This window comes from Cricetulus griseus, chromosome 3 (genome assembly GCF_003668045.3).
Source record: "Cricetulus griseus strain 17A/GY chromosome 3, alternate assembly CriGri-PICRH-1.0, whole genome shotgun sequence".
NCBI lineage: Eukaryota > Metazoa > Chordata > Mammalia > Rodentia > Cricetidae > Cricetulus > Cricetulus griseus.
In genome coordinates, this window is record NC_048596.1 from 188,134,565 (window position 1) to 188,160,460 (window position 25,896).

The 25,896-nt window shown below is 50.8% G+C and overlaps 1 protein-coding gene across 3 annotated transcripts in view; it reads right to left on the reverse strand.

The window, feature by feature from the left end:
• Bcar1 (BCAR1 scaffold protein, Cas family member) overlaps positions 1–23,614 on the reverse strand; it is a 36,903-nt gene extending 13,289 nt beyond the window's left edge. The window contains exon 1 of one of the 3 annotated variants that reach the window (XM_027406047.1): positions 23,450–23,614. In XM_027406047.1, the coding sequence (XP_027261848.1) occupies positions 23,450–23,599 (150 nt within the window). In that variant the 5' untranslated portion in view covers positions 23,600–23,614. Of the gene's footprint in view, positions 1–8,113; positions 8,254–20,961; positions 21,117–23,449 lie in introns of those variants that run through there. The other 2 variants (XM_027406048.2, XM_027406049.2) reach the window with 2 other exon arrangements.
• Positions 23,615–25,896: the final 2,282 nt, after the last annotated feature.

Below are 25,896 nucleotides of genomic sequence, written 5' to 3' on the forward strand. Positions count from 1 at the left end.
TATGGTTTTGAAGACCAATCCAATACCTTTTACTACAATATATTATTAATTTTCTATTACTGTTATTAATCTCTTCCCATACCACATTTATAGATTAAACTATTATAGATGAAAGTCACTCATGGCAGAGCATGCCTTTTAATCCCAGCATTTGGTAGGCAGAGGCCAATGAATCTCTGAGTTCAAGGCCAGTCTGGTCTACAAAGCGAGATCCAGGAAAGCCAGAATTACACAGAGAAACCCTGTCTCAGAAAACCAATAGAAAACCTACAATAACCAAGGGTCACCCAAGGGAAATCAAATGGTTAAGACCTGCTGATGGATGCTTAGTATTCCAGCAGGAAGAGACAAAGAGGGATTATGCCACATGGTCATTCAGGTGTCCTGGTATTTAAGGATGGACCAGAGTATTCACAGGCTTTAATGATCTACTTAGGAGTACTCAGCACCAGGGTGCTTGCCTATTACACGTGGGGCCCACCTGTGTTGACCATAGAGCAATGAGAAGGTAAAGGTGAGGCAAGTCAGCTCTGCTCTCCTGAGGTACGGTAAGAAACAAATGTGGTATGGTCCCGAACTTTAAAGCTTTAAGTACAAAGCAATACCCTCTATATGTCAAAGACAATTATTCAGGGACAGATTCTAGGCACATTACTAATGTGGGTGCTTCTGGGGCTTGAGGGAGAAGCAGCAGGAAAAAACAGGAGCATAAAACAAAGTGAGAGCAGCACCTCCCACCCTTAGTGGAGCTCTTGTCAACTGCCACAGCTACTACAAGAAATGGGTACTACTATGTCCTTTCCATATTAGACACTCCCGGAGCAGGAATCTGCACTTCATGTAACCCAGAAGCCAACTGGCCTGTGTTGGGGTCATGTGACCTGAGGCAGGAGGACAACGGTATAGGAAACAGGGGAAAAGGCACAAGAATCCCATGGCTCCAAGACTGTCACTTGAGCAGGGCTTAGAGATGGCAGAGGGCAGGAGCAAGGGAAGAGTCTAGGCTAGGTGTGGCTGGGACATCTTCTGTCCTTCTAGAGTAGCAGAAGATTGTATGCCTCAGCAGGGCTGGTGGCAGAGGCAGACTGAGACCCCATTGGACACTCAAGAAGGTCAGATGCACTCTTATGGCCTTTAACTGAACATCAATTCTGGGTGACCTACAAGGGCTCTCCAAAGACTCCTGGGTCTGAAGACACAAGAAAGATCTAGACTTGGACACAGGACCTGAGTTCTGGCTACCTGCTATGTGGCCTTGCCTACTTAGACCTTAGAAATAGAGCCATCCTCTGGCCAGGCTAGTGATACATAACCTGCAATCTCAGCATGTAAGTGGTGGAAGCAGAGAATAAGGGGTTTAAGGCCTGAGCTAATGAAACCCTATCTCAGGAAACCAAAGCTCATCAACCAAACAACAAAAACCACTACCCCCACACCTGAACCTCACCTCCTTCATGCAATCAATTAGGTGCTAGAATTCAGGCAGCAGGAAGGGCCATGCCCCAGGGACACAAATCCAGAATGGGAGCTCAGGCTCTGAGAGAGGAGTCCCAGGGGGATACCTCTGATTTGTTTCTCAGGCTTGCCACACTGAGAGGTATGAAGTCAGGAGTCACCAGCTGGCATCCATTTCTCCCAGACAGTTTAAAGTCTCTAGTCCCAGAAAAGGCAGGGGCAGAGGAGCTAGGAACCAAAAAGAGCAGTCCCAGGGAGAGGCCGAGCAAACAGACTGCCACAGTTTTGGAACTCTGTCCACACCAGTTACGGAAGATTTCAAGTGCACTGAATAGGCTGGGCATTGAGTACACCAGCACTTCCAACATTCAGGAGGCTGAGGCAGGGGGACTCTGAGTTTTAGGTTACTTTGATCTATAGTGATACCTCCCTGAAAAAAAAAAAAGCCCCCAAAACTCCTCCACAATAAAATATCATTTGAAAATTTAAAATTCAGTATCAAAATATCATTAAAAATATTCAAGATAATAGGGGTGGATATTCTCTCATCTAAAGAATTTTCAACTTGTATTTAACAAGTATTTATGTTGAAGTTGAAAAAAGCTGTTTGAAGGGAATCCACTAAAACTAAACATGTATGAAAATGTCATTTAAAAAATACTATTACTCTGAACGATAGTTTTTTTTAAGGAAAGAAAAATAATCCTTATCTAGGAAAAGAAAACAATGGGTCACATGCCAGGCCCTGGGTCAGGATGGAACAGAGGCAGGCAGATAGCTATAGTGGGTCCAGAGGCCAGAGCTCCTGGAGGAGCAGGCCTGGGAGGGAACTACCTTACAGCCCATCAGGCTCACAGACCCCATCCCAAAGCAGCAAACAAGAGAAACAAATTTCCCAAATATGGTCTGCAGCCTGCCTCCCGGGAATCACCAGGCCCACCCTCCCTCAGTGACCCCAGAACATCAAGCCGCCTGGCTAGGTCCCCTAGCCCCTGCCCTGGTGACCACAGGAAGTGCCAGCAGAGTGAGTCATAGGGAAATTCCCTCCAGCCAGTCAAAGGAGGGTGGAAGTGTAGACAGAAGGGCCTGCTCCTAAGTCCCTCACCTCTTATGATTGCTGGTAGGGAAGGCTGAGAGAGAGGCCCCACTGTGCGGATCTGGGGACACCAGGAAAGAGCAAAGGCAAGAAGGCTAGAAGGGTCTGTTGAAGGAAAGGTTCACTGAATAAACCAAGCAAGAAAAGAACTGCCACAGCCCAGGTGAGCCATCTGGGGCTTCTGACCTCTCAGAGGTACTAGCTAAAGCGCATGCTCACTGAGTGCCTGCCAAGTACACCTTGGCCAAGTAGGGTTGTAACTATATAGACAAGGGCAGCTGGAGCCAGGCTGGGAAACACCTCATGGACTGGGCACGTGGCATCAAGAGCCTGGCACCAGGAGTTCCTCTGCCTGTGTCAGCTGGTGTGCTCTGGCCCAGAGCTCCTGCAGCAGCCTCTCTCCACCCAACCCAAGTCCTAAGCACTGCCTGTGCCTGACCTATCAACTTTTTCTGCTGGCCAAGCAAAGGCCCTTTCAGCCTCTCTGCCTCCCTAGTTATTACTCAAGGCCACATTGCTCCTTCCCTCTCTCAAGTCACTAGGCAACAAACAGTTCAGTCCCAGACCAGGGTCTAGCTCTCCCTCCCACTGCTATGTGACCTTGGGTAAGTCCCTTTTCCCCTAAACAATCAGATTGTCACTGCTAAAATGACACAGCTGGCTTCAGAAAATCCTACTTTTGTTTAACAAGATTACCCTGGTTTCTGTTCTTGCCAAACTCCTAAAACAGTGGTTCTCAACCTGTGGGTCAATAACCCTTAGTGGGGTCACATATCAGACACTTACATTATGATTCAGAACATCAGCAACATTACAGTTATGAAGTAGCAACAAAATAATTTTGTGGTTGTTGGTCACAACATGAGGAACTGTATTGAAGGGTTGGTCACAGCATTGGGAAGGTTGAGAAACACTTGTCTAAAGACACTGTACACCTACACTTTTGAGAGGCTGGGTCCTCACAAAGTTTACAAGTGCAGTGGGGCAGAAAGACATCTAGCAAAAATTTGCCATGTCTAGGAGAATAGCTCAGTGGCACACCTCCCCGGCTTATGTGAGGCTCATGAAAGTAATAATTTGCAAAGAAGGGGAAAAGTGGGGTGCCAGAAACAATGAAGGACAAGACTTTACATACCCGTGGCTTTCCCAAGGAAGCAACCCTCTAGCTGAGTTACTAGCTAAGCATACAGGGCAGAGCAGGGTAGGATGCAGGTTGCTGGAGCAGGAGCAAGCATGAACGAAGACTTCTGTGACCCCAGAGTGGCAGGTAGGCAGGGGTTTATTGCTATAGGATTCCACAGATGATCCCTCTATCATCCTAGGGCCAATTAACACTATCCAAACAATGGCTTCTACAGCCAAATAAGCCCAGATGGGCAAAAGTCCACAGCAGTCTGAGCATTCCTGACGTGGTCATGCTTTCATCCCCTGGCAGTCTCCCATGGGACTGTGTCATGACTGAAGCTGGAGAAGCAGTCAGCTTCCTGAGCTCACTCTCCCAGTCTCCCGCAGCTGGACAGTTGTATGGCTCATGCTATGCTATATATGTTGTCTCAAGTTCACATGGGTACAACTGGGACTCTAAGGGATGCAGAGCCAGGTTACCATTGTCTATCTAGAAAAGTGGTTCTCAACATGTGGGTCGTGACCCCTTTGTCAAAACTCTACCTCCAAAACTATTTACATTATGATTCATAACAGTAGCAAACTTGCAGTTATGAAGTAGCAACAAATGTAATTTTATGGTTGGTGGGTCACCACAACATGAGGAACTATATTAAAGTGTCTCAGCATCAGGAAGGCTGAGGATCACTGGTCTAGAGAAGGTTGCTAGTCATATCCAAGACACCACAGGGGCAGCTACCTGGTTTGCCAATCTCTCTGGTCACCTCACTCTGGGAACCTACTGTTGCATCCTACACCTACAGAAGCAAATCAGACATCATCCCTTTCCTCCTTCAGGAAGGCCCAATGACTGTCTGAAGATACCCATTTCCCCTTTTGCCCACCTCACATACTGCCATTTCTTGTTACTGCCTAATTCTTGTTCCTACCCCAAACATGGGAGGCACAAGTCTGTCTCCAGCAGAGCCTTGAGTGCTAGAGCACCGGGCTTGTCCTAAGAGGTACCACAGCAAGTGCCTGCCGAGTCAGTAGAGCCAAGAAAACCCCTAGCCTGACGTCAATGCTCCCCATTCCACACAACATCCTTGAAATTCAGAACAGTAGAGGGAGAACTACTGATGTGATGGATATTCTTCCTAGCTCCAGCTGCCTTGGGGGCGAGTCCTGCAAGTGCTGTGGGATTCCCTAAACCCTGATGACATGGCAAGGTGCAAGCTGCTGGCTTGGAGTGATGAGGAAAAAACACTATAGTTTCCCCTCCACAGAGCCTTCAAGCAGTACCAGCCTGAGCCCAACCAAAGAACCCCCTGTATGCAGTTCCACATCTGGTTCACACTCATTTACACAGCAAACCATGTTCTCAGCAGCTGTAAACCAGCTCAAGATGGGAACCAGGTGAGTCGGAAAAGGAACTGGGCAACATGACACAACTAACAGGTTCTTAATGACAAGAGCAGTGAATTTTATCTTAGGCCACAGGCCGAGCTCTTTCCCACACCATCAGCTCATTTCATCCTCAAAATGACCCCAGGACACCAACAACTGTCTATCTTATCTGAAGGGAAACAGAGGTTCAGAGTGGGTAAACCTGTCTGATCTGGGTTTACAGAGACAAGAAACTGCAGAGGTAGGTCTAGGGCTCTGGGATCCATGAATATTAACCGCACAAGCCTTTCCTACCCGGCCTAGTCCCACCCCCAATACACACACTGGTACCCACCCCAAGCAGAGCCTCACACACAGCAGGCACTAAGGAAACACTGGCTCCCTTCATACTCAGAACCACTGCAAATGTGAGCCAAGTTTATTTCTGGGATATTCTGTTTGCTTGTCCCAAAGCCACCCCCCACCAGTGGCCAATGGATATAGGCCCAGTGAATAGGTGCCCAACTGGCAGTCATACTCACCATTCTTCCTCATCCATGCCCAGGCATCCACCTGAGGAGCCTGTAGTCATAGACCCGCTGACTAGGGATCTGGCAGCATTCCTTGACCCAATCCAGGATCCAATGGAGCCCCAAGAGAGAGCACTTCTTTCCTCCCTTCCCTATCCTGACAAGTGAGCTTGGGCAGCACCCTGCCCAAGCATTCCCATGGACAACTAAGCAGCCAGTTCATGTCCCTATCATGCTGATATGGAACAAGAGTGTGAGAACCATGCTCAAAATGGCCTGTGCATGAGCCCCACATTCCAGAGTCATCCCAAGGGAGCCACAACTCCAGTCTTGCCTTCCTCAGGAATATGTGACAGGAGGCAGGGAGGGCATAATGAGTAGCTGCCAGCTCCATGTCTCACACTCAGCAGCCAGGGCAAAGGTCTGGAAAAGGAAGGAGTGAAAACCCACCTGCAGAGTGTGGCCACTGCCAAGGATTCCCCTGCACACACATACACTGTCCTTGGTTCTAGTAGTAACAGCAAATGACTTTGTGCCCAGCTCTGAGCTGGGAAGCAGATTCCTGCTTCAACTCCTGCCAAAGTGTCACAGGTATTATCTCTGAGGGTCTGGGCAGAGGTGTAGTAGCATAAGGAATCCTCCTGCTATAGAATCTTACATCTGCAAGCCCCCATCACGCCATGGAGAATGGGGATACCTACTGTTTCTTTCCCTGGCTCTGGGATTCTAATAGAGAACTGGTGTACCTATCAGTGGGCTGGCTCTAGTTCTCCTTTGTGATTTGGTGCCTCAGCAGAGTTTAGCTTAAGACTGGCCCTTCACTTCAGGGACAATATAGGGCCCAGAATAGAGGTAATTCCCATTCCTGACTCTGTCATCATGGAGGGATCCAGAGGTCAGAGCAAAGGGACAGTAGGATCTTAGTACAAGGCCTTGGTTTATTCATTTTCAGATCTTAAGCCCCCTGGAGCTTTGACACTCTATATAATAGTATAATAGCCTTCAGCAGCTTGTAATGTAGTTCATTTTCCTGAGCAGGGACAGGGGGGGCAGTATCACAGAAAGTGTGGTTCTCTAGCATACAAAACACACTGCCCTCCACTCTCTCCCCTCCCACAAAGGCCTAACTTTGTACCTCACCTAGAGATGGGAGGGTAACACCAAGACAAACATGGAACCTTGATTCTTCCTAGAGCTTGGAGGGTCAGACAAGAGAGCCCAGCCCCATCCTTTGTGTCTGAGGCCACCCCATAACCCCTTCTTGCTGGGAAGGCCATCTGCTGAAGAGTGATCCTCATGCCCACCTCCCACTCCCCAATATCAAGCCTAACACTGCCTCTTCCCAAAGGCCTCCCAGTCTGAGTAGGTTGGGTTGGGGGGGGGGGCAGAGGATAAAGCTGTCCAGGCTTGGGGAAAAATTGTGGTAGGAACTCTTGAAAGAATGGTTGCTAGCAGAGGGCCACAGTAGAGCCTGACAGCTCCTCAAGGCCAAGTTCCCTCATCCCAGACAAAGATTGGGGAACATGGTGCAGTACATAGAGACAAGGTTCTGGGCCCTGAGCTTAAAGGACAAACTCATCCTCTCTCTGCCTCAGTCTCTACACTTATAACCTTACAACCAGGGTGGGAAGCAGCAACTGACTCAGGGGTCTCTCTTGTGCAGACAGAGTCCCTTGAGACACTGCCCTAACTTCGTGCCTTGGTCAGACATAGGGAGAATATACAGCACTCACTCTCTTGCTCAGAACAAACACTAATGGCCAGAACCTCCAGTCTTCCTCCCCTGACCAAAGGTGACTTTGCTCGCACAACCTGGACTGCCTTGCCCTGCTCTGCCTCCACCCAGCTTCCAATGGGTTCCTTCCTTGCTCAGGGCAAAGGGGAGGTGAGCGCTAGTGCCAGGAGGGTGTGCCGGCAGTTCCTCCCCAACGGCTCCCTCCCTAAGGCACCACCTGGCTCCTGATCTTCTAGGCACCCACACCTGCTATTCTGGCCCATCAGCCCTGGCCAGTCACCATCCAACCCTCCATCGGGAGAAAGGAGGGCGTGTCCCCTGGCGCAAGACAATTGGAAACTTTCTCACTTAGCAAGGAATGAACACATGGTCGTTATGTGACGGTGACCAAACCCAAAGTAAACCCTGGATCGGGAGCGTCTCTCAGCCTAGACCTTTTCATACAGTACAGTCGTGAAGATAAGCTGCTGTCCTCAATGGGATTCTCCCAAAATCACCCCAAGTCCTAACCTGTCGCGGCTCGCCGCTCGCCTGCAGCCCTCAGCAAATCTCGGCTTCTCAGAACCCTCAGCATACCGCCGCGGGTTCAACCTCAGGCAGCCCGGCCGGTGCCAGGGCCTAGGAGCTGCGGAGGCCGAGTGCGACACGAAAGCTCCGTGGGCTGCGGGGGGTCGAAAGGCTGACCGGGGGAGGAGCGACTGGCTAACGCACCGAGCTGACCGAAAACTCTGCGGCCGGAGGGACGCGCTAGGTCCGCAGGAAACGCCCTTCTCCCCGCCCACCCGGCCCCGCGCCCACCACACTCACCAGGTATTTCATGGTGCTCTCCGGCCAGAGGCCGCGCCGCCCAGGTACCGCCAGCCGCCCGCGCCGCACGTCTCAGCAGCAGCAGCCTCGGCCGCCCGCAGCCGGTCCACTTCGCTCCGCCCGCCTGCCCGCCGCCGCCCGCTCCCGGCATGCCCAGCAGCGCTACTATTGGCCGCCGTGAGCCCCATGCAAATGAGATGCTGAGGTGGGCGGGCCGAGCTGGCTACAGCCCGGGTGGACGTTCCCGCCTCCCGCGGCCGTGGGCAGAGCTCATGAAGGTGCTCAGAAGACGCCGCCTGACCTCATCGTTTTGCTCCGGTACAGCCCCTCCTACCCATCTAGATGCCGGCCTTCTGCCTCCCTCACCTACCAGCCCTGGAGTATTCCCACGCGAGTCCGAAGCATCCGATTCAGACCTGATTTCCCAGGCAAAGTGGAGGGAGTATGCTCCAAGAAACAATTACTGAAAACAGTAATAGCGCACGACTGTAGACAGGCCTTACTGTGTAAGGATTCCAAGAACCCCCGCGTGATGGTTTACGCCTAAGGATCCCAGCAGTCGGGAGATGGGAGGCGGGAGGCGGGAGGCGGGAAGCCAGCCTGGGCTACAGAAAGACCCCAGGGTTGGCCAGCTACACCAAGATATGCTGCTGTTCATAGGTAGCAACAACCCCTGACCCTCTGTATTCCTCGACCATGTGGAATTTCAGCTGGTTCCCGGAACCCAGGGAGAGTGAAACCAGGGCTAACTACGTCCCCTCCACAAATGCCTCTGGCCACTAAGCAAGGAACTCGTGCACCAGTTCTTCACTGAACTGAATGCAGGCTCTGGAAGCAGGGTCTACGTGATAAGACCACAGTCATGCCCTAGGAGACACCCCTACCCCCGATCCTCAGTCAGTTCTGTCCAGACACAAAACCTTGAAAGCTGCTCCAACTTGTCTATTTCAGGACCGTCCAAATGTGCATACTGAGAATGAGGGAGAAGGAAAAGGCACCTGGGGAAAGCAGTGGGCAGAGCCTCAGCTCACCTCAGTGCTCAGGTCTGCTGTTGTCACCCAGGCAGCAAAATCTGGATGCCACAAAGTCTCTCAGCAGCAAAGTCTCTGAGCACAGATGACCCTGGCCAGTCAGCAGTCCCCAGCCAGCCACTCACTCACTGCACACTATCAGGCAGCTGCTGATGCCATGAAGCAGTGAGACAGAGCCCACTCAAGTTCAGCAGAGAGTTCTGCAGAATGGCAGGTAGCATACACACATGCTCAAGGCCAACAGGTAGACTTTCCTTCCCCCAGAGCTCCTTCATCAGAGGCTGTTACAGCAGCCCAGAGAATGCTCACAAGTCCTGAGAACACCTGGTTGAACCAGATTCCTGGGTCGTAACAATCCTGAAAAGCTAAGACACGTGCATTTCCCCAGGGCTTCTGGCTTAGAAACCACAGACCAGAGCTCACAGCATGGGGGAAGGGGCAAGGAGAATGACCCAGTGTCCTGGAACACCACCTGGAACATTCCCTCCTGCTGGTTACCATGTCCTAACTACCCCCTCTCTCCTACATCCTCCGCCTCCATCCAGCTACTCAGTGGGTCAAGGCCAGCGGAAACATGCATAAGCATTTGTCCCACTGTGTTGGGACTGAAGGGTCCTCAACTTGTCACTGGGTCTCTACTTTGGAGGGAAGGAGCAGGACCCATGAGTCATTGTCAGGCCTGAAGGGCAGGCCTTCAGGTAGGAGGTTTCTGCAGGATGGAGACAACACAAAGGGGATAGATGGTCTCTATTACACCACTGGCCACGGGAAGGCACCACAGGGCGTCAGTGACTAGGATCTTGGGAAAGGGAGACCCTCCTTTCTCAGAAACAGATTAAAGTGGCACTGGGGGTGGGGCTGTGGGTATGTGTGGAAGTGGGGGAAGGGAGCTGGGCTCAGGCTCAGGCATTTCAAAAATTTGCTCCTTTTCCACTTAAACACGCCTCCCCCCCCCCACTGTGAGCCTTGGAATGGCATTTCCGCTTTGGAAACTGGACCCCAGACTGACACCCCACAGTGCTGAGGTACGGTGCTACTGGGGAGGGAACACCCATTAGGCTGATTTTGGCTGGGGTATGTAGAAGAGTGCTGACAGGGATACTACCTCTGCACATCTGTGGCCTCTGTGCTGGCCTGAACACATGTGCTCAGTGATATAGTAGCCCCTCCCAGGCACCGATGCAACCTCCATGCTGGCTTGGGACACATGTACTCATTTCATGCCCTCAGCAGTTTTGCAACATGAGCTTTACTGCTGGCCCCATTTTATAGGTAATGAGACTGACACACAACTTAGGGGTCCTTGTCTCATTCCGTGCACAGGAGGGACAGAGCTGACATGCAGATAAGGAGGATGGTGGGGATGCTGGACCTTAACCTACAGTGATTACTCTGCAGTAGAAAGGGAATTTAGGGACTAGGACACTCCAGGCTAAAGCTAAAGACCTTGGTCACATTCAGGTCTCCAAACAGGTGTCCGAGACCCAAGTATTCACTCCTCTCCCATCTCCCCACCAAAAACAAAGAAACAACACCGGCCCTGCATTCAGCTCCGGGGCCAGCACTCCTCTGAAGTTGAGCTTCATTGATGAGGGATGGGATGTGTAATGAGGTGGAACCTTAGGGTGTCTCTTGTGGGAAGAATTAGCCTGAGAGGAAACCAGATTTTTGCCTGAGCACCCAGACAGACACAGGCACACACTGCAGGCTCAGGCACACACAGGTGCATATGCAGAGAGGAGCTGAAAGAAGGTGCTGCTGGAGAAAGCCTGCAGAGGCTTGGCCAGACAACAGCTCCCACTCTCTAGGAGCGCTAGTTGTCAGTCATCCCAGGAGTGGCCTGGAGTCTCTTTTGTCAGATAAAGATGAGCTCACAGGATGCAGAGGGACATCACTAACTCTGGCATGGAATGGGCACTTGAGCAGTAAACACAGTAGTAGGCCACTCAACTGCCCATTACTGATTCTCCTGGACCCCTACTGAGGAGAAAAGCTTGGGATGAGGTTGGAGCCTTGTGGCCTTCTGAGCCTCAGAAGCAGTAGAGGCCCACAGAAGAGCTATCAACACTTAATGCCCTGTAATGTCCACTGTAGCACATATTCTCTTTGGTCTTAATAATAAAAACTCAGTGTCAGCTATCCGGGGGTGAAAGCTGAAGCATCAGAGAAGCAGAGTGGCCAGCCACTAGAGTTTTTTGTTTGTTTGGTTGTTGGTTGGTTTTTTGAGACAGGGTTTCTCTGTATTGCTTTGGAGGTTGTCCTGGAACTTGCTCTGTAGACCAGACTGGCCTTGAACTCACAAAGATCCACCTGGCTCTGCCTCCTGAGTGCTGGGATTAAAGGCCTGTGCAGCCACTAGAGATCTTACCTCTACCAATGTTCAAACCAAAGGGGTAATCCTGTCCTCAGACTACATCCTCAGACTGACTGCATCCTCAGACTGCACTCAGCTCCTATCTCCTCCTTATATTCTTCTCTCCACCCAGCCATATCATTCCTGTCTTCACCTCTGCAGGGTTGGAATTAAAGACCTGTGAGCCCAAATGCTAATATCACTTTTGTGTGAGCTCTGTTTTTTAGACTGGTTCAATTTCTTGTAGCCTAGGGTGGCCTTGAACTAACAGGTCTGCCACTGTCTACAGATTGCTGGGATTAAAGGTGTATGCCACCACTGCCTGGCCTCTATTGCTAACTAGTGTGGCCAGCTCTGCTCTCTGATCTTAGGCAAGCTTTATTTGTTAGCTCATAAACAAAATGCCACCACAAACAATGACAAAGAAGGGGAAGGGTGTAATGGAAATATCCAACTCTAGGGGAATGGCTGAACAAACCAGTCCTTCCAGGAAGACCATGCAGCTACAAGACCACTTCCAAGAGCAAGTGGTCCATTACACAGGGGAATGGCTTATGACTAAGAGTGAACAGAGCAGGCATAAAATGACTTTCACGAGATAAGGCACACAGCCTCTCCCCTCCTAAAGCTTGGGCTGCACAGACAGGTCAGCTGATGGCCAGCTCTGGGAGTGGCAGTAGGAAAGGATTTCCTGAGGCCGGAGGTAAGCACTGCAAGCCCCAGGGGCAGGAAGACACGTTGTCCCTAAAGGGCCACAGGAGCTACTGCCTTCCTTCTGAGGAATTCTCACAGTGTCAAGCTCAAAATCTGGGCAAGGCTGTGATATAACACAGCCTATCACATCAGTCAATCCTCCCCACTCTGGGGACCAGGAGACGGAATGCCACCACCCAGAGGCTCAGAGGGAAGTGCCTCTGCCAGCTAGGAAGTGGTAGTAGAGTGTACATCTATAACTGCCCATTCAGCAACCTAAGCGTGTCCCTATGGTGAGGACCCCAGGTGACCTTAGACAGCAAAGTGTGTACTCCTAGGCAGGTATAGGAGCTGTTAGCCTTAGAGTGTTCCTGTGCTCTAAGGCCGGGAAGACCAATGAGAGCACTCACTCCTCACTACAGTGGTGGGCAGGGCCCTACAGCCTGGAACCAGATTCTTCCTGGTCAGTCATGCCCTTTGTAGTCATCCTTCCCACGTAGTCTGCAGAGGTAGGACTGAAGGATGTGTGGCAGTGCTACCTGCTCTGTAGGGACATAGCCCAGGGGTGAGAAGGTACAAACTTGACTTCAGCCTCCCAACAAACTCCAGGGTACACAGAAGCAGCACTCCTCTCAGTTCCCCCGTCTCCCTTCATGCCTGGTCCTGGGACAAAATGGGGGTGGGAAGGGCAACTCTTCACATTTTTTTTCTGCAGCAGTGGCACCTTCAGAGAAGTGCTTGTTTCACATAGAACTTCCCTCCAGCAGAGGCCTCATTGGGTGCTGGCAGACAAGAGTGGGCGTGACCTACTATTGTTCCAGGTCTGCCTCTGCAAAGCTGACCCTTGTCTTCTTATTCCCTCAACATTACGGAAGAGTCAGCTAGTAGCGAAAACCCATCAAGGAATAGAGTATAAGGAAGGACATGGGACAGGTCCCCATCCTTGGAGAGAAAGCTCAGCTGCTGGTGGCTGCCCTACTTCTGTCAGCTAGGCTGGGTGGGCAGGGACAGGGTGTGGTCAAGAGACCTCACCAGCTGAGCCATCTGCTCTCACTCTCCCATAGCAACCAGCAGTGCAGACAGAGGGGGTGACTTCACATGCCATCTGCTACTGCCCTCAGCAGCTTCTACTGAGCACCAGTGCCCACATCCACAGATACCCACAGATGAGCAAAGAACAGGGTTGTCAGCCACAGAGGCTGGAGTCAGTGAGCTAGCTACAGGGCCAGGGGAGTCAAAGGCAGCAGCCCAGAGACTCCAGGGCATACAAAAGCAGCTTCTTCCTCGAAAAGAAACATGGTGATCCCCCATGAGCCTATTTCAGCCTACACAGCAGGGCCCCATCTGATGCTGACCAAGGCCTCAGCTCAACTAAGCCTACTCAGACAGGAGCCTACACAAATGACTCCAGCTGTTTATGGCCTTCTCAGCTGGTTATTGCAGCTCTCAGAGCCTCACTATTCATATGTTAAAGACAACCCTTGCCAGCAGCTGGACCCACACTCAGGCACTGACATGGATGCTCAGGCCATTCTGGTGTGTCTCAGTGCCACCAGCACACCCACATCCCAAATCACCATACATCAAGTTCCACCCACCTTCCCTTGAACCACCACCACAAACACAAGTACACACCTCTAAGCCCATTCCCCAACCAAGCCTTCCCTGCTCTCCCTCTCCCTCTTCAGATAAGATTCTCTGTGTGCCCCCAAAACCTCATTTGAGGATCTGTGTACAATTCCTCCTTGGAGTGAAGCCACACCAGATCCACAGCCAATGCTGGAGGTGGCAGGTCTTCCCTCGAACTGCATTGGGGTGGCTAGTTATGGTATCCACCTCTTTCATTTGCACTCTTGTGAGCATCAGATGCGTGTTGTTCTGTACTAGGACACTGCCATGGAAAGAGTCCTGTCCCCAGAGAACTTACATTTGGGCTGTGGGAGGTGGGCATGAATAGATCATTACACCTGTCTGTGATGACCAAGGACTGAGGGAGGGCAGAAAATGTGGCAGGGATGGGCTAGGGGGTTGCTCCATGCAAGGGCTTTGGTAGCTTCTCTGTGGAGGTGACATGTGAGAAAATGTGTGACTCTTTGCAGAAAAAAAAATCATTATACAGAAAAAAATAACAAGCCGGGAGATGGTGGTGCACACCTTTAATCCCAGCACTCGGGAGGCAGAGGCAGGAGGATCTCTGAATTTGAGGCTAGCCTGGTCTACAGAGTGAGTTCCAGGACAGGCTCCAAAGCTACACAGAGAAACCCTGTCTTGAAAAACTGAAGGAAAAAAAAAAATTAGTTGCTTGGGAGAGGAAGAGAAGAAGACTCAGGACTAAGGAGCTACAGGAGGGGCTTGGTAGGATGTCTGGGTCAGTTCCAGCTGGGGAGGACGGAAAGGACAGTCAGCTTGTGTTCATGACTTCTCTAACCTGCTCTCCTTACAGCCCTCCAGCCAGGCAGGACCTCAGGGAAATGAGGCTCAGGGAAAATCACAGGTGACTCAAAAAGCCTAAAGTTAACCTTTGATGACTGGGTGGAAGGAAGAATGCAAACTCTTAAGGCCCTGCTGGGAACGCTGGGAACAGGGAAGACTTACCACATTCTGAGCAAACAGATCATTTTGGTAGATACAATGTTTGAAAGCATAGACAACTCTCTGGGTATGACCTAAGGTTGCATGATTAGATGTCAGACCTGTAGACCAGGCGAGCAGATATCAGGTTTTCTTTCTTTCTTTCCTTTCTTTTCTTTTTTTTTTTTTTTGAGTCAGGGTTTCTCTGTGTAACTGTCTTGAAACTCACTCCGTAGACCAGTCTAGCCTCGAACTCAGAGATCCACCTGTCTCTGCCTCCCAAGTGCTGGGATTAAAGGCGTGTACCACCACCATCTGGTGATATAAAGTTTTCTAATACCAACAATATACTAGTGTTCTGATAGTTAAAAATCCACATTAAACAAAAGTAAAGAACTATTCATCAACAAGAGAATGGGATAAATGCACTGTGGCATATCCACAAACAGAATAATATTCAGCAACCAAGAAGTAATAAAATAATGATTTTTAAACTATTTTGCTTAATGAAAGAAGCCAGAAGTAACACAGAATCAACAGGCAAATATATGACAGTGAGAAAAAGCAGAGTGGTAACTGCCTGATGAGAGAGGATCTCTGAGAACTTTCTGAGGTGATGGTGACATTCCTTATCCTGATGGAGCTCTTCATAAGCCCAAACTTACCTTATTGTATATTTAACACCTGCACATTTCATGACATGTAAAAATCTACCTCAATATAAAAGTCTCAACAGGTAAAAATGACACAAAGCACAGAACAGGATGCATGACATTACATAGTATTCTGAAGGATCCCATAGCAGGTATTAGGATCCACTAGTAGGTGTCAGGGAACTTAACAGTTAAATTTCTATGCCCATTTAGCCTAGGCTTTCTGGAATAATGTTCCTCTTTCCTCACACATTACATAGTTCTAGAGGTTTTGATGATCCCAGGTTATTTGAGTCTTCCACCATAATCTGTTTCAAAGCCATCTTGGAATTTGGCAGGGTTTAATAATAAAATTACTGAAAAGCCCCCTTAGTCTCTAATCTCCCACCTAGAAAAGAGATTAACTTTAGAGCCACAACAACTTGTGACCATCTCTCCTGCCAGAATGGGCATCCCTCATCACCTCTGCTGAGGTCCTGGCTCTTTCTTGGACTTAAGGAAGACAATGCCTCAGCAAACAGTGACTAAGAAAACACAAAAGGGGCAGTTAGAATCAAGGGCACTTGCTGGGCAAGTCTGACAACCTAAGTCCTATCTCTGGAGCTACATAAAGGTGAAAGGAGAGAAATGACTCCACAAGTCATCCTTTGACCTCTACTCCTGCACATGTGCCCCCACACACATGATGACAATGGAGACAATTACAATGATCCTAAGAAGAAAATAAATAATGAGGTGTGGCCAGGAAACAAGGAAAGCAAGCAGCTATGAAGAGGCTAAGTCTGAGGCTGGGAAATGGAAAAGATCCTTGAGGGCAGTAGGTAGGAGGGGGCATAGCTGCTGACAAGTAGTACTCTGGAGTTGCCCAGGGTCACTCACCCTTCCACTGTCATCATTAGCACCTTAAGGTACTGAGATCCACAGATGGGACTGAAGTCTTGCCTGGCTACTTCCATTGCTAGACCACTGATCATGCCTGAGATGATTAAGCCTGCACCCCAGGAGCTTTATGAGCTTGCAACTCTATCCACTCCAGAGAGCACTGCTACAGAGCACCCAGCTAGCCTGCGATCTGGTGGGCTAGTCAATGGTGCCATCACAGGCCACACTCTGTTGAAGAAGATCCCACAAGCTGTGCAGAGCAGGGGAGAGAGGCCAGGGTCATCTCACCACTAAGGCCTTGGCAGGAACTAAACTAAACCACAGAGAAAAAGCCACTGGAGGGAGATGGGTCAAGAGTGGGTCCTTGCTACCATACCTGCCAACAGAGACTGGAAGCGGTGACTATCTCACAGCAGTAGCCACTATACAGCCTCTTTAGAAAAGCTGCACGCATCCCTTGCTGACTTCCTCCCAAATGCTAGGGCTCAATGCATTCCCATGACACCCCCAAGGAAACTGAAGCATGAGGTTCAGTAACTCACTATTGTAGAACCCAGCATGATTCTTTCTAGAGCCCTTAGCCCTGGTCTACCAAAACACTGTCCCTATCCTGAAGCAGCAGCTTTTTTGATCCCCACTTGGTCTTCAATAAAGTTCCCTGACTGACTCACGCCTTTAATCCCAGCATTTGGGAGGCAGAGGCAGGCGGATCTCTGTGGGTTTGAGGCCAGCCTGGTCTACAAAGCTACACAGAGAAACTCTGTCTTGAAAAAACAAAAAACAAACAAACCAACCAAAAATAAATAAATAAAAAATAAATTTCCTTGGAAAGGGACTGAGCAATCTGAAGGCTTATGTAGGGCTCTCATTACCTGCCCTAGCATGGTGGCAAATAGGGGGATAGAGGTACACTCTATACCCTTAGCAGGTGGCTAACCTGGGGCAATGAGAGAGAAAACCTAAGGGGCCAGGTGGTCATAGGTCCTGCACCTGATGAAGCCTTCAGCCTGGTGACAGAACCTGCTAGTAACCACATGATTCTGTCTTTACATACACAGTAACAAATGAGGCCAGGAGGTATCCAGGGGTAGTACTGCATGGGTGAGCAGGGGTAACCTACCTAGTGAAGTGGGTACAAGGTTGAGACCAGTTCCTGCGAAGGGAAGGGCAGGAACGATCAAAGTCCAGGAACAGGAGAAGACATGGCATAGACTTTGGGGACTGAGGTGAGGCTTTCGACTCCGACACTTTCTTCCACCTCTTGTGCCCTTTCTACAGGGCTGCAGTTGACTACCTGGCCAGCTGTAAGCCCTGGTTCAGACCTCTGGCTCCCTGCCCAATTCTCTCAAGCACAGAGAGGCCCCAGGATCATCCCAGGTTCAACCAAGTGCCCAACGATTTCCACTGGTTGCTGCTGGATTAGTCAAAACTAGACTGACATGGGCAAGCTGCCTGGCCTCTGTGAGCACAAGATGGTTGTCTGCAAGGACACCATAGCATAGCAAAAAAAAAAAAAAAAAAAAAAAAAAAAAAAACCAAAAACAAACAAACAAACAAAAAACTGGGCATTGGTGGCACACACCTTTAATCCCAGCACTCAGGAGGTGGAGGCGGAGGCAGGCAGTTGTCTGTGAGTTCGAGGCCAGCCTGGTCTACAGATCAAGTTCCAGGACAGGCTCCAAAACAACCTTTTTGTTGTGGGATCCCATATCCCACAGGGGTCACAGAGAAACCCTTTCATGAAAACAACCCCTCCAAAACAAAACCAAAAAGTAGAGTCACACTTGGCAAGCTGTCAACAGTTCTCTGGGCTGCGGTCCTGAGATGAAAGTGGCCATGCAATGCAGGATGACGGTCATTTTACCACTATGAACCTTGACACTATGGTTCCCACACTGCCTTACCTCTCATTGGCTGTGGCCACATATGAGTCCTCCCTGAGGCCCTGTCTATGCTCATGCCCATGCCCATGCCCAGCACGTAGGACATGCTTACATGTGTTCTTTGGAAGGGCCCATCCTCCAAGAAAGGGCACAGTAAAGGCTAGATGAGCTGCCTGGTTTCACAGACAAGAAACAAAAGGCAGAGACAGCAGCGGTGCTGCTCTGCACAGGACTTGATCTTCACCTTACTGTGACAGGGTGGCCAGCCTCTTGTCACTCATGAACATGGGTGAAATGGCAACATGCTTATTTTTCAGTGTGAGCTTCAAGCTAGGACAAACTATCAAATAGGCCTATGGCACTAGCCAGCCATGCACTGAAGGAAGGCAGATATCAAAACAATCAGGAAATGAGTGGCCAAACACTGCCAAAGTACCTTTGCTCTCAGCTCCCAACAGAGGAGAGAGCATGAGCTGGGAGCCAGGGCCGCCATGGTGCCTTCCTCCCTCTGGATTCCATATCTCACAGGGGTCACATAACAGAGTTAAGACCTTAGCACACAAGGAGTCATGGTATACACATTTAAGACCAGCACTGGAGAAGGGGCAGAGGCAGAAGATCTCTGTGGGAGTTCATGGCTAGCCTCATCTACACAGTGAATACCAGACTATTCAGGGGGCTACACAATGAGATCTTATCTCAAAAACCAAAACAAAGTGAAGCAGAGACAAAACCCTGTACAGGCCCTGCTTGGATACCCTGGAAACCACATCAACTCAACCTAGTCCATCCCAAGTTCTCTCTCTGCTATCATCTCCCATCTCCATCTGTAGCACCTTGTAATTTCCGTGGGTCAAAGTGCCTTCGTCAGCTTTATCCAAGAAAAGACTGCCCAAATGAATGGGTGTGCTTAAAACTCAAACGTGTCTCTGAGTACCACACGGCCAGTCACCAGTCTGGGTTCCCTGAGCAAGGACAGAGCAGGAAACTCTTTCTAGAAGGCTCCACCAGGGTACCAAGGTCCCAGGAAAGAGGACAGTGGTCTGACAGCCTAGCTGTACACCATGCAGAATTACTGAGGGCTGTGGCTATAAGCAGGAGGGTGAGAAGTGACTTTTGGATGGGAGCCTGATGGGGACAGATCTTGATTTTAGTTCTTCATAGTGATCCTTATCTATGCATGCAAGTCCTATCAGACCCCTCGCTCTCTCTAGTTACAGACGGTGTCATTATGGCACAGAGCCAAGGATGACTACCTGAAATCTTGGGAGGTAAGGGTCTGCATGCTATCCATGTCCAGAGCTCTGTAATGACTCCAGACAGCTAAACCAATCCTGGACTCCCAACCAGAGGCATGTCCAGAGGGGCACTGGCCATTCACTACTTCCCGGGACCCTGGCCCTCCAGCATGCTCAGCCATCTGCCTTGTTTTTCTGACCAGTGTCCACAGGGGTGGAGCTGGCTGGTGCCCTATGCCCCAAGCCAGAGAAAACCCTGAGCTTTGCAGAACAGCACAGCAGAACAGGAGAGGGGCTTGGCAGGCTTTCTCTGTCTCTTCCTAGAGATGAGGCAATTATGCTTTGAACCAGAAGAGATGGGGGTGGGGGCTCCCATCAGCTTAGCCTGGAAGCCCTAATTTTTTCATCTGTAACTCAGCATTACCACTTCTGGGGGCGGGCAGGAGCTGGGCTCTTTAATTCTGTAATAACAATGCTTCCCACTTACACAAGCCTCTCTTCTCCAGGAATCTCCATACCCTATGGCGGTTAATTAAGAGGCCACTTGCCCTGCCAGGAAGCCTAGACTGCGTGCATCGGAGAGAACCTGGTTCCCAAGTGGATGAAGAGCAGTCCCAGAATAAGGTCAGGCTGGACAAGGCTCTGGCCCACAGCCCCTTCCTGTCATTGGTAAAAATCCCTGACTCAGCAGAGAAATAGTGGCTGCAGGCCATTACTACAGTGCAGACAGGAAGAAGGTGTGGTCTCACACCTGTCTATCTGTAAAGTGGAGCCTATACCTGAGTCAGTCACCCAGGTAGCCATAATCAATCGCTGGCCACCTCAGGAGAGACCCCTGGACTAAGTAAGGGCTGCTCAAGTCTGTCTGATGGGTTAGGAAGAGGGGGTGTCAAGCAAGGGGAAGCCCCTACAGAAGGCAGACACTGGTCGAAAGGCCCTGGGGTTACACCGTCCAACAAAACTTCCCACAAAGTGAGCGCAGAAAGCTGAGGTAGGGGGAGATAATGCTCGTTCCATTAGCCAGCCAAGCTAACCAGTCTGGGTTAAGGGACAGCACAGACCCCGCCCCACGCCTGGCCATCCGGGTGGGGATCCGGGAGCACAATAGGGCAGCTCTCCCAGGGAGTTTTCTGCCGAGCGGCACAGACCTTCCCACCCCCTCAGCCGGCCCAGCTGACCTGGACGTGGGTTTCCAGAGAATGACAGAGCCCTCTTCTCGGTAGGCCTGGCCACTGCGGTCAGAGGTCGGGAAAAGCGCAGACCCCCGCCGGGCCCACCAGTCCCAGGGGCTCTTGAGAGAGAGGCCCACAAACACCCTCTGCCCAACCAAGCAGTCCGGGGGAGCTCCCTGTGGGGCCAACAACGGCCCCGGTCCACTCGGCTGGAAGAGGCTGGGAAACCAGGGTCAGCGAAGCCGGCTAGGTGGCGGCGCCCCCATCCTGTTCCCCACCACAGCCAGAGAAGAACCCCCGCCGACCCCCGGGGGCCCAGGCCTTCAGCGGGGGGCTCGGGCGGCTCGGGCGGCTCGGGCGGCCAGCACTCACCGGCACGGTCATCTTGGACGCCGCTCCCGGGGTCCTGCGGCAGCGGCGCGGGCTGGCTCAGGGCTCGGTGGGCCCGCGCCGCTCACAGCCCCCGGCGCCGGATACCGGCGCTCTCCGCTGCCTTCTGCCTGCTTTCCGCCACCGGACAGTCCGGCCGCTCCCCCCCCCGCGCCGCGCATGCGCCGCCTGCGCCGCCCTCCCCCTCCCGCCCGCTCCGCCGCCGCCGCCGCCCGCGTTAAAGGCGAGGACCCGGGACCCCAGCATTTTTCTGTCGGCACAACAGGGAAAGGAGGCCGTGTTCCCACACCTTGCCCGTCCTTCCAAAGGCCACCTCTATTAGAAAAGAAAATCCCGTCCGGTCCGCCCACCCGATTCTGGAGCCCGGAATCCCCACCCTCACGTAGCACGTCCCTTGGTGCGGTTCCCAAAGCTCCTACCCCCCAGGTCTGGCAGCAGATAGGGTAGAGACTGTCTGGGTGAAGGACATCTTAGATCAGCTAGCCGAATTCCTCTGCACGCACACACCCCCCGCCCCAAGCTGAGGGGGAGCCTAAGGCTCCTCCAGCGCCCACTCGATCCCCCAGGGAGCTCCAGACCCCGGGTAAGCAGCCAGACTTAATCTTGTGTCCCCCTGAAAGAGAAATCTAGAGTGGCTTTTAGGGAGGGTCCTACAGTACCCCCCCCCCCGCCTTGCCCCTCTGCCCAAGACTGGAAGACCCGGCAGTCCTTTGGAGATCTGAGTCGTCCTTTCCCCCATGACAATCACCCCTAATTTCTCCAGCTGTTTCACACCTGACATGGTGTCCAAACATGCACCTGCGAGCAGGGTACACATCAACACTGGTCTTCAGAATGCCACACCCTTGCTGTTTTCACCTTCCTCTCAGTGCACTGACATTCTGAGATCCCATCAGCTACCCAAAGGCTAAGAACCAGTGGTCGGTTCCGCTGCCCAACAGCATACAGCTGTCACTGCTCCACGGGAACTCCTTCCTGGGCAAGGCCAAACCCAGAGTAGTTAGCGGCTACTGTTCACTAGTGCATGCCTACACCAAGTGGGAGAGGGACGCTGGGCAGTGTCTAGGAGGCCAACCCACTGCTTTCCCAAGGGAGCAGGTACAAAAACTCCTTCCTCCTCCTCCTCCTCCTCCTCCTCCTCCTCCTCTTCCTCCTCTTCCTCCTCCTCCGCCTCCTCCTCCTTTGTTTCCTCCTCTTTTCTTCTTTTTCTTCTCCTCCTTCCTCCTGTTCTTTTTTTCTTTTTCTCTTCCTTACTCCTCTCTATCTCCTCCTTCTTGTCTGATTTACTTTATTTTTGTGTATGTGTGTTTCTGCATTCATTATGTATACCAAGTATCTGCCTGGTACCCTCAGAGTCAGAAAAGGACGTGGGATCCCCTGGGACTGGAGTGACATAGTTGTCAGCAGCCACATGGGTGCTGGGAACCAAACCTGGACTCTGCGAGAGCAGAGTGCTCTTAACCACTGAGCATCTCTCCAGTCCCAGGGACAAGCTTTTTTGTCTTCCAAGTGTACAGTGGTTGGAGGCCCAAGTAATTGGGAGACAAGGCGAGGGTGGGTATCTGACTTCCTCAGAGGCTCAGGGGTGGTCCCAGGCCCCCCAACTTTTCCCTCCTAAATTCGAGGCAACCTTACTCCCCTCAACCCCCAGGTAGATTCTGAGAAGGGACCCAACAATGTGGTGAAATATTCGAGAAAGGGACCATCAGGACAGCCATGACCCAGGTCCTAATTCTATGTGTGATGAGAGAGCCTTCCTCTGCTTTGAACAGGGTCGCCCTGTACCTCTTGAGTAGCTGTTTCTGGTGCTGTGCAAGGTATTGCTAGGAGAGGGCAGACAAGGCCACAGCAACCAGAGGGGTTGTTGCTTGGGCCGACAGCTGCTATCTCCTCAAAGGGCATTCTGTGTGTGTCTGGCACATGGCCCTACCCGTGCCCACCCGCCCGCGCCCAGCTGGCACCCGGGCTTCTGAGCCGAGAACAGCAGCTCAGCCTGGCGCCTGGGCTCCAGGCCACGCGCGCCCGCCCGAGGACTCGGAGCCCCGCCCCGCCAATCCAGGCTCCGCCTCACCTCCCTTTTCTTTTTCTCTGGCCCGGGAATTGCGCAGACTTCTGGCTCCTCTCCCTTCTGTCTGTTCTAGGTGTCCAGGACAGAAGACGGGAGCAGTGGATAAAATACCCCTTTCACACTATGGGTACAGGGAAACGGGGACTCAGGGGACAGTGCATGTGGAGTTGGGCTTTGAAAGACAGCTAGTCCTTGACTCCAGGGTGGCACACAGCAAATTTACAGGGGAAAGGATTCCAGGAAGATCCCTCATTTGTTCTGGCAGGGATCAGGGACTTGGGTATGGGGTGTGAAGCAGCTAGAGGAGGCTCCCTCGGGGATGTGACTATCCTGGATCCCTAGAGGCCATGGCTGCTCTTCCCTCACTAAGCCTTGCAGACAAATGATTCCAGAATGACTCACCAAGTTCTTCAGAGAACAGCCTGTGGGGATGTTCAGACCAGAAGCAGCTGGGCTGCCTGACGAAGGCGCCACAATTGAGAGGGTCCTTGAGGGCTGACCGGGACCCTCAGAGGAGGGCACTCCCTCCGGACCACGGGGAGGAGGTAGCATACTCAAATGCCCAGACACTTCTGTTCCCTGGGCCTTGCCACATCTCTAGGGACTGAGGGCTAGGAGGTGGCTTCTTTATTCCCCTCCCACTCTTACCCAGGGACTTCCGTGGTGCCGAAGCCTCTGGCCCAAGAGAATGCAGCGAGTCTTTGAAGTCCTTTTTCAGACACCGTGACAATTATACCTTAGTATGCATGGCACCTTTGTCGCCATTTGTGAGCCTGTATTTCATATTATTGACCAAAGTTCACACTTGGTTCAGATCTTAGTTTACCCCACTGTCTTTTTCTGTTCTGGTACCTCATCCAGGATCCCACATCGTTTTCTGAGTCCTCCAGGCTGTGAAAATTTTTTGACATTTCTTGTTGATGACCTTGATATTTTTGAGGTGTATTGATCAGGGGGTTTATAGAAAGTCCCTCGTTCTGTATTCATTTGACAATTTTCTCATGATTACTTTACAGTCAGTTTTAAACAGAGGTAAAATACCACTCTTACTAGATCATCTCAAGGGCACATACCATCAGCATGGCTCACTGCTGTGGATAATGGACTTTGATCTCTTAGCTGAGGCAGTGCTTGCTGGTTCCACCGCTGTGAAACTCTCCCTTCCCCACCACTTTGCCTTCCAGAAAGGAAGTCAGTGCATACAGACCTTGTTTCAGGATGGCAGGCTGTGCTCTGTCTCCTTTGGGAGCTCCTGTTGAAATTATATGAAATTTACTTTCCATATGAGAGAATTGCCTCTTCACATGTATTTCAATCATTTATTTTATCTTAGGGGCCCATGAATGTTGCTTGAGACAGGGTCTCTTGTATCCCGGCTTGGTCCTGAACTTGCTATGTAGCCCAGGATGACCTTGAACCCCTGATTTTCCTGCTGCCACCTCCCAAGTGCTGGGATTACAGGCTTGCTGGTGCTGCCATACCATTCTAACCCTGTGTCTGTTCTTTAGCCTCCTTATAATTAGTGCTCTTAACCACTAAGCCATCGCTCCAGCTCCTATTTTATAATTTTCTTGACTTCATTTATTATTTATGCTGGTTTTTTTTTTTTCAGTGAGGGTGTCAGATCTTGGAGTTATAGTTGTGAGCTGCCATGTGGTTGCTGGGAATGAACCCAGGTTCTCTGGAAGAGCTGTCAGTGCTCTGAACCACTGAGCCATCTCTCCAGCCTCAGTAAACACTTTTTAAATTATGGCAAATAACCCCAAACTAGCCATTTTCATCAGTGCTTGTGCTTTCATTGAACTAATCTCAATAATTCAGGAAATTCCTTTCATCTCAAAATCCTTAGTCACATATACAAAGTGCCTTTTGCCTTCTTAGGTAATGGATTCCAGAAATTAGGGCGAGGATGAATGTGAGGGTCATATAGAGTTGACCACAAGGAGGCTCAGGCACTGCTGGCTGTTCTTGGAGGTAAAGACCAATCCTAAGTAGTCACCCATTCACCACTCAGGAAACCTGTCCCAGATACGGGCTGTTCAGACTAAGGGGCAGGTGACTCCTTCCTAAGTAGCTTCAGTGGCACAGTGGAGCCCTTCCACCCTCACTAGGCAGCATGCCTGAACTCCTACCACAGTTTGGCCAGTGTAGAAATCCTTTGCTCGGTTTAAGTATCATCTCCCACTACTAATAGAAACAGCCACAGCCGGTGTTGGTGGTGCACACCTTTAATCCCAGCACTTGGGAGGCAGAGGCAGGCGGATCTCCATGAGTTCGAGGCCAGCCTGGTCTCCAGAGCGAGTGCCAGGATAGGCTCCAAAGCTATACAGAGAAACTCTGTCTCAAAAAGAAAGTAAGAAAAAAAAAAAAAAAGAAAAAGAAACAGCCACAGAAGGGCTAACAAGAGGCCCAAGACCCTATATGAACAGATTCTTTTGACACCCAAATTCCAGGAATGTTTACATTTAAAAAATTCTCACAAGTCATCAAGGAAACACAGGCTGTGTATGAATATGGAAACCTTAGAACTTGCATGTTTAATAATGGACATCAGTTAAATAGGTCATGGGTGGTTACTGCTCTAGGTGGTGGCCTGAACCTGGGACAGTAGAGTTTAAAAATAGCCAAGTTTATTCAGAGCATCACACAATTTATATTCAGGGTTAAGAGTCACCTGAGTTTCAATCAGAAGACAAGTCACACAAGGCAAAACATGTTTTTCCATAGAGGCCTACAAACCAATAATAGCCAGGGTAATGAATAATGTGAAGCAAACTCAGCTCCTATCAATACACCTAAGAGGGGCAGGAAAGCACATTCCAAGAACAACCCATGTTTATGGAGGAACA